This window comes from Linepithema humile, chromosome 2 (assembly GCF_040581485.1).
Source record: "Linepithema humile isolate Giens D197 chromosome 2, Lhum_UNIL_v1.0, whole genome shotgun sequence".
NCBI classification, from domain to species: Eukaryota; Metazoa; Arthropoda; class Insecta; order Hymenoptera; family Formicidae; genus Linepithema; species Linepithema humile.
Genome location: NC_090129.1, coordinates 11,185,009 through 11,193,898, shown reverse-complemented (window position 1 = coordinate 11,193,898; position 8,890 = coordinate 11,185,009). Strand labels below are relative to the sequence as shown.

General features: G+C 39.2%; 3 protein-coding genes across 3 annotated transcripts; 1 reads left to right on the top strand and 2 right to left on the bottom strand.

The window, feature by feature from the left end:
• Positions 1 to 1,164: 1,164 nt before the first annotated feature.
• On the bottom strand, positions 1,165 to 3,738 carry LOC136998004 (uncharacterized). Its single transcript, XM_067349761.1, has one exon. It carries the CDS (start codon positions 3,670 to 3,672, stop codon positions 1,165 to 1,167), a length of 2,508 nt encoding a protein of 835 aa, XP_067205862.1. The 5' UTR covers positions 3,673 to 3,738.
• Positions 3,707 to 5,597, bottom strand: LOC136998005 (uncharacterized). Its single transcript, XM_067349763.1, has one exon. The coding sequence runs from the start codon at positions 4,862 to 4,864 to the stop codon at positions 3,791 to 3,793; it is 1,074 nt and encodes a 357-aa protein (XP_067205864.1). The 5' UTR covers positions 4,865 to 5,597; the 3' UTR covers positions 3,707 to 3,790.
• Positions 5,598 to 6,157: 560 nt separating this feature from the next.
• On the top strand, positions 6,158 to 8,322 carry LOC105679479 (serine/threonine-protein kinase RIO2-like). Its single transcript, XM_012379537.2, is given in 5 exon segments — positions 6,158 to 6,221; positions 6,529 to 6,591; positions 6,710 to 7,088; positions 7,162 to 7,446; positions 7,545 to 8,322. Coding segments are annotated over 5 exon segments (981 nt in total). The 3' UTR covers positions 7,735 to 8,322.
• The last annotated feature ends 568 nt before the right edge of the window (positions 8,323 to 8,890 follow it).

Sequence of the window (8,890 nt, the reverse complement as noted above, 5' to 3'; positions counted from 1 at the left end):
TCTTCGTAGAGCTATGAGAAAAAATTTCATCAAATACTACGATGAGGCAATGAGGAAGCAAAACAAATCGCAATGAGCAGGAAGGAAGCGGTGAGCCTGGAGAGGAGATCGCTCGTGGACGAGCTCCACGCACCGACGAGAAGAAACTTTACGCGTAGGTCAGTCGTCGTGAAAGGATACGATGATTTGTGGCAGGCTGACATTGTCGAAATGAGGCCATACTCGCGATCCAACGGTGGCTACAACTACATTCTAACCGTTATCGATGTGTTGAGCAAGTACGCGTGGGCCATGCCCTTAAAGACCAAAGGTGGAATTGAAACGTCCAAAGCATTTTCCGCGATATTTAGGGAGAGAATTCCGAAAAATTTGCAGACCGACCATGGAAAAGAATTTTACAACAGAGATTTCCAAAATCTTGTCAAGAAACACGGCATCAATCATTATTCGACATACTCGGTCATGAAAGCTTCGGTGATGGAACGATTCAATCGCACGTTAAAGAACGAAATGTGGAAGTTTTTTACGCTCACGGGATCGTACAAGTGGATCGACGATTTACCGCGATTGGTCTCGGAATACAACGGTCGTAAACATCGTACGATCAATATGCGCCCGATCGATGTCACTCCCGAGATCGCAAAGGGACTCTTGAGCACCGTGTACAGTAATATAAAAATTGCCGCGCCGAAATTCAGGGTGGGTGATCCGGTGCGCGTGAGCAAATTCAAAACTGTATTCGAGAAAGGATACACGCCGAATTGGTCGACGGAGGTGTTTAAGATCGCCACGGTGCAACGTACCAATCCTGTGACGTATCTGATTAAAGATTATCGCGGAGATCCGGTCGCGGGAGGCTTTTACGAGTACAAATTGCTCAAGACCGCTCAACCCGACGTTTATCTCGTGGAGAAGGTGTTGCGCCGAAAGGACGATAAGGTGTTTGTAAAGTGGTTGGGATTCGACAATTCGCATAATTCTTGGATAAATAAAGACGATGTATTGTAATAAACTATGTATATTTTACATTGTATTATAATAAACTATTATACATATATATACAATGATGTTCTTTATTACTACACATGTTACAATATATACATTTAAAACTAATAATGACAATAATACATAAAATATTAAACTATATAAATTACTAAGCATTATTTACAATTGTATCTTGTAATGTCCCCATGGTAGAGTGTCGGTGGAACCGGATACGACGTGCCGCTTATCATCGTACGGACTGAGCGCGAGCTTCGACTCCGACACGGTGTACACCTCGTGCATCTTTGAGCGGATGCACGATTGACGCCGCGTTAGCTCGATTTCGTCGTTGAGACACCGAGTGTAATCGTTGAACGTTATCGTTCTAGCGACTACATTTTTCTTTACGCCTTTAACCTTTTTGGTATCTTTTTGTCCGGTGACTCTCAACGCGTACATCTTCGCTCTCAGTCCGACAAATTCCGTCATGATCGCGCCGTTATTCTCATCTTTCATCAGACCGGGTACTTTCTTGTTGGCGCGCGGTATACCGTAAACGTTGTTCTCGGAGTAGTCGCTCGTATCGAATTTGGATATATCGCGTTTCATATCCCGATACGCGTCCTCGCATTGTAGAAAGTATATCAGACTGTCGGTATCGGTATACATAATTTTACACTTGTCGCGGTAGAGAGGCGCCATGTACTCGTAGTGAAACTCGTACAAGCAGGTCTTGGATATGTCGAGGATACACATACCCACGTAGATCGGCTTGTTGAATTTTACTTCGAGTTTTCGCAACTCTACGGCGACTAGATTCTCCGAGAACACGCTTCGACTGTGGAAATTCGGTTTCGCGATCAAAGCCTCCGCTCCGTACCGACCCTCCCACTGTGTAACGAGCCGTACATCCGTGTGATTTCGCACATTCTCCATGGTTTTACCAAAAACCGCGTTGTTCATCAATTTGTATAAATTTTTCTCGAAATCGTTTGTCGCCCGTGTCCGAAACTGTGTATTTAATTCTATGTATCTGCGGAGCCATGGAGATTGCGCGAATTGCAGTATGCGGTGAATCTTTGCAATTCGCAGGCCATGTCGCACGCATTGCTGCAGATTACGGTAGTGGATGATATAACGCTGCTTATCGTACAGCGTTGCGAGTAACTTGAGCTCCCGCTTGCCGGGCGGCTTATCGCGCGTCGGGCAGAACGGCAGGTCGGAGTGCGCATCGTGAAGATTTACCGGATACTCGAGATCGACTTCCAGCACATAACCGGTAACCGAATCGGATGCAACGGACATTACGTCAAAGTTTTCGACATTGTCAACCCATCGAAATTTGGCGTAGGGCAGCGGTTGACACATTGCCCACCCGTACAAGTTGTTTACATCAAAGTACATTAAGTACGATGACGGTTTCGATGGATCGTAGGATGGCATGTATTTGTTGTTGGCGGCGGCGTATCGGTTGGAGCATTGACTGAGACCACCGCGTATACCGCGCTCGACAAACAGCACCATATCGATGTCCGTGAGCAACTCGAATTTTACGCGCGTGTACTTCATCATAGCGTCCCACGTGTATCCCGGTAAAGTGTAATAATGAGCGGGATCTAAACCGTAACTTTTAATACACATGTTTCGAAAATTTTCAAAAATATCCGCCAACAAAAGAACGTCTGTTTTCAAATACAAATCGCTGTATTGACCTAGATCTTCGATTGAAAAGGTTTGCCAGACGTTTGTCGCGTGCGCGTAATCGCTCTCGGATACTGTTTCTCCGGTGAGCGAACTGTAAAACGATTCGCGCGATGGTAGGCTTGTGTCCCGGAGCTTGTCGACGCTGTCGATGTACTCGTAGGGAAACACGCCTTTCCGAGTAAGCAAATTGAAATGTTCCGCGGATAAATGATTGAATTCCGATCGTGAAATTTTTAATTCATCTATAGTTAAATATGATGCCAATTTGTCGAGACTTGTACTGAGAAATCTGAATGAATCGATGAATCGTAATTTTATACACAATTTTGATTTTTGATCCTTGGTATCTTTAACGATTTTTGTGAATGAAATGTAACGTTCTTTCGTCAGCGGTAACAATTCGACGCTGCCTTCGAAAGCATTGGCAACGTTTTTGATTATAAAATGCGCGTCGTAACCGGATAAATTGTGAAATATCACCGGGATAACGTGGGAGTCTTTGTAATTTAAATTGCACGATGAGTGCGCGGCACCGCGGTAACGCCCGGTAAGATGACAATGATCGCGCACCCGCGTATCATCCGGTGTAAACGGTTTCTCGCACACGTGACACGTCGCGGTGCTACGGAATTTTTCCGATTCCTCCGGCGTAAGATCCGCCATGGGGACGATATTGGTGAGGATCGTTTTCACACGGCGCGCCAAATCGTGAAGTTTATTGACGAGCCACGCCACGCAATCCTCACCGCGATACGACTTATACCCGGATAAAGAATTATCGTACGTGCAACTTACATAATATCCTACGCTAAACACATTGTGATGCTGATAGGCGTATGTGGTGCCGTCTTGTCCATCCTTCTTCTCGAGCGTACATTCGAGATCGGCGTATACAACAAACGGGAGCCGCTCCTTCCGGTTGTAGTTGCGGAACGTCAGCCACTTGTTGTCCTCGCTGGGGAGAACGACGGCGCAGTCGTTCATCTTGCCGCAGTCGACGCTGTGCGCCGATAATTTCTCAATTGTCCGAAAATAGTGTAAACACCTGTAATAATTTGTATGATTAATAAAGTTTTGAATTATTCTATAAATGTGTTTTTACTTACCGATCGCAAATGTATTTTTTACATTTTTCTTTGCTCAGTTGCGAGCTCACTAGCCGAGACAGATCCTTAATACACACAAAATGTGCATCGTTGTTTCCGTGCACGTACAACAAATTGACGTGCTTCTCCATCTTGTCGTTGGCGAGGCGCAAAGGGATGATTTTGGAGTCTTCCATAGTGAAAACGTTGACGGAGATGGTGTTCAGTTTCTCGAATTTTGATATTTGCGGAAGCGTCATGGGGAATTCTATGCCGCACAGGTTGAACATCGTCGAGTAATGTGGATACTGTGATACTATGTCTGATTTTTTTTTCACAGGATACAAGGCTGCTACCACCGCCCACGCAAAGCACGCATTATCGTTTGATTTCACATTGACCACCGCCCTTTTTAACATAATTTTCCGCGGTAACTCGATGTGGCATCCCGCGCGTAGAGGATTGAATTTGTTGACGTTGATGGTGAGGTCCAAGATACGTGATAACGTCCATCCACTATCGCGTTCCTGAAACTCCTCCAGAGACGTCAGGATGGTGTCAACCACATGCTTCGTATACCACTGGTTTAGATCAGATGTTGGATATATCTCTTGATTCTTCGTGGCGATGGTCTTCACGGCAGTCTTGTCATCCGCGATAAATTCCCCGTTGAACGCGGCATTGATTTTAACGTTCCCATGCTCCGCCATGACGCTCTGGACCCGCTCAATAACCGTATTTTTTATATTTTCCAAAAATTCACGAGGATCGATGTATTCGTGATTGACAACCGCACCCGTCAGCACACGGTTCCTAAACGCCGTCTCGATCTCCTTCCACGTGTAGCCCTTCTTCTCGTATCCGCCGTATCCGGCGCCGACGGGCACAAAACGCTCGTACAGGGTGTTCCTCACACCCTCCAGACGCACAATTTGCGCCACCAGAGAGTTGACTACTCCGGTTCGTTGCTTCTTGCGACATTTTTCCCTCAATATATTGAGGTACTCGTCGCACTCGTAGTCCCATGGGAGGAACTCTCCCAACGTTTTAATGTTTGCAGCTCGAACGGTGAGATCACGCTCCATCTCCATTTTGAATAACTGTGACAATTTGTATTTTTCGCGAGCTTTTTATATCCGCTTGTTGCACACGACACTAATTAAAAATAGCGATGATGTCACACAAAATTGAAATCTGGCAACAATGGCGCCTAAAATGCTGACGTGACTGCCTGTTGCTATGGGCTTTTGCAGACGGCACTAATTAAAAATAGCCATGATGTCACACAAATTGAAATCTGGCAACATGGCGCTGCCTAAAATTTGTATAAACATTCCTTATCACCCCCTCCATTGTCTGTTCTAAAAATAGTGATGATGTAATTTAAACAGGCGCTCTACTTTGATGCGTAGAAAAAACCTGCACGTGCCTGCAAAGGATATATGGTAAACAATTCTCGGAACTATGAATCATTTTTGTATAAACCATCCTTATCTTTTCCAGGAATCCTTATCTCTCAATGACTCATGTTTATATAAACAATCCTTATCTTATCTTTTCCAGGAATCCTTATCTCTTCCGGGAATTGATGTAATCCAATACCTTCCCCTCTCCCCCATACCTCCCTCGTCACCCCCTCCACTCCAAAATTACCCCCTCTCCTCCAAAACGATGACGTCATTATCCCCTCCACTGTAACCTGATACCCTTCTTCCCCTCTTCACCCGCACCCCCCTCATTGCCCCATGGGTTAGAACCCGTGTTGCTATACTACTATTAAAAGCCAGGGTTGGGCGTTCACATGTAAACTATAAGATAAAAAATACTAAGATGAAAAAATACTCGCATATTAAACATGAATGCAAGCTAGACAGTAAAAACAATCTTTTCATCTATAATTTGAGAGGACTATAGTCATGAACCGCCGCAAGCAAGTGTGCAAATTGTGCACCGCACAAAGTTTCATTTAACAATTAAAATTTAATTCTATATTCTTAACACTACACATACATAAAATTTTGTGTGCTTGTTCTGGAAGACTTTAATTTCTTCTAAAACAAATATTGTATATCAATTGAAAATAACCGTGTCACAAAACTTGAAACTATAGTGGTCGGATCGAATACTTGTTTATTTTTTTAAATATGACTAAAAATTGCCCTTCTTAAAAATTGTGTATTTACCAATCCTTTATAAATCAGATATTGTCAAAAATTATTTTAAAAATATCTTATTTATAAAAAATTGATAAATAAAAATATTAAGAGAAGAGATAAAATCCTCCTTTGCACAAAGGTGCCTTATGGTATATATATATATATATATATATATATATATGTATATCATCCAGTGCTGCAAGATCGAGCATCCTGCAACAGAGCAACATGAGAGGAACGGCCTCCATCATGCGGGCACTACACAAGCGAGAACCGTACGTCACGCATCCGAGTGCGCACGCGTCTGTGTGCGCACGCGTTGTGTGCGTAACATACTATTTTTGTGTCACTTCCTCAGTCTGCGACAAATGCTACGTACGATAAATGCTAAGAAGTCAAGCGTTTTTAATCGAGTAAGGCGAGTTGCTTGAATATTAGAGATTCCATGTTCAAAACCTACACCTTGCAATTTTTTTTTCTGCATTTTTTTCTAACGCATAATCTAATGCAGAATCAAATAAATAATTAAATAATTTTTTTCGCTAAAAAATATTTTATATTTATTAAAAATATTTGTATATAATAAATGTTAAATTGAGTTCATAAAGTGTTAAGAGAATTGTGCAAGCACAAATTGCTTAGTTATGAACGAGGAAAACGATGTAAGTGTTAATATTTATATACATTTAGATTTAATAATACTAAAATTTACACTTGATTTTTGTTATAATATAGAAATTTTAAAAACATGTTGCCTGATAAATTTTGATAAATTTTCAGATGATAGTTATCGTTTGACGAATGCTGGCTATGATTATTTAGCCTTAAAAGTTTTAACACAGAGAGGAGTAATTTCTTATTTTGGTAACCAAATTGATGTTGGCAAGGAATCTAATATTTACGTTGTTGCTAATGACAAAAAGACTCCTTTTTGTCTAAAATTACACAGATTAGGTAGAACGTGCTTTCGAAATATTAAGAACAAAAGAGAATATCATCAGCATAGACATTCTGCCTCTTGGTTGTATCTATCAAGAATATCAATAACTAGAGAATTTGCATATATGACAGCACTTTTGGATAGAGGTTTTTCTGTGCCAAAACCAATTGACTTCAACAGGCATTGTGTTATTATGGAGCTGGTTGAAGATGGACTTCTGTACGTTTGTGAATAATATTCTCTGGATAATAGTTTTGTTATATATATTATTTTAATTACATCTTATTTACAGGTGTAATGTAAATGAAGTAAGCAATGTAGAAGCATTATATGACGAGCTCATGGATTTGATTGTCAAACTGGCAAATCATGGTGTTATACATGGAGATTTCAATGAATTTAACATAACGATCAAAGATGATAGTAAACCTGTCATCATTGATTTTCCACAAATGGTTTCTACGGAACATGAAAATGCGGAAGCATATTTTTAAAGGGATGTGAATTGCATTCGTGATTTCTTTAAGAGACGTTTTGGGTATGAAAGTGAACTGTATCCAATTTTTCAAGATATATCGTAAGTACTATAAAAATATGCGTTCTTAATTTCTATTATTATAAATGAATTATTATATGTTTGTTAATTCAATAAATCGATTATTTTATTTCTTTTAGACGAGAGGATTGCATAGATGTTGAAGTCAGAGCTAGTGGCTTAACAAAACAAATGAAAAAAGATCTGTTTAAAGGAATAGGTATCGATGATGATGAAGAAAAAGAAAAGGAAGAAAAGAAAAAGAATGAGGAAAAGGCTCGCAAGAACCATAAAGATTTAGAAGAAGAAATAAGTGATTTACAACTTTAAGTTGAAAATTCTGTAAGAGAAGTATTTGATGTTCCACAGAAAGAAACAACTTTGAATAATTATAATGAATGTTTGGAACAAACGGCAGCGCTATGTTTTAAGGATCAACATAATACAGAAAGTAAGTGTGATTCAAATAATGGAAATATATCGGCCGATAAAGAAAACAATGAATATATATCGTGCGATTTATCATCAAATGCAGAAAACGAAATGACACATATTAATGATTATGATGATACGAGGAGTATATGGAGTGTCACAACGGCTTCTGCAATCGCGCCGGATGTAATAAAAAAGAGGACAAAATTAATGCTTGACAAACGCGAAAAGAAGAACTGAACAAGAATACTCATCAAAGGAGAAGCGAGTGCAGTGACGAGGCAACGTAGAGATAACAGAGCTACGATTAAAGAGTACGAATCGTCGGGAATTTGGAGTGGTTTGGATTGAAGCACGTATGCACTAATTATTTTGTAAATTATTTAGTATGTACGTAATACAAAAACAATTGTAATTAGCCAAATATTTTTATTAATAGTTTGATACTTGTATATGTGTTAAAAATACAAATGTTTTTCCAACACATTTCTATAGTTTTTATCTCATACGTCGTGATGTCATATCTAAGTTACAATAACAAGTAGTTTTGAATGCTGTGTTTAATTTTGGAACTCTATAAAAATTCGTAGATAAGATAATAAACGTATTAAAGAGAGATCAAGGCATTAATCTTTGAAGGCCAACTATTTTTTTTATCTCGAAAAAAGATAAAAAATAGTTCTACTTGGTCCTACTTCATGAACTAAATATCTGATTTGTTTCAATTGCACATAATTTTGTAATACTTGTATATGATATAATTAGAAAATATATATCAAATTATCATATAAAATATATTTTAAATAATATTTATTTTTATTTATTTATATGCAAACTTAATAACTTCATAAATTAAACATTCATATATGAAACTCATACATTATTAATAAATAGTTTTAGTATAATATTCAATATAATTGAATGCTAATCTCCACCATACAAAACACTTCACATCCAAAATTACAAAATTTTTAAATTCTAAACAAATACTAGATTTCTCCAATATAATTTTCAATATAATTTTCCAATAGATTTTTCCCAAAAATTTTCCTTC

What these genes read in the sequence shown, in the direction of transcription:
- LOC136998004 (XM_067349761.1), bottom strand. Translation starts at nt 3,672, where the DNA reads ATGAACGACTGCGCCGTCGTTCTCCCCAGCGAGGACAACAAGTGGCTG.
- LOC136998005 (XM_067349763.1), bottom strand. Translation starts at nt 4,864, where the DNA reads ATGGAGATGGAGCGTGATCTCACCGTTCGAGCTGCAAACATTAAAACG.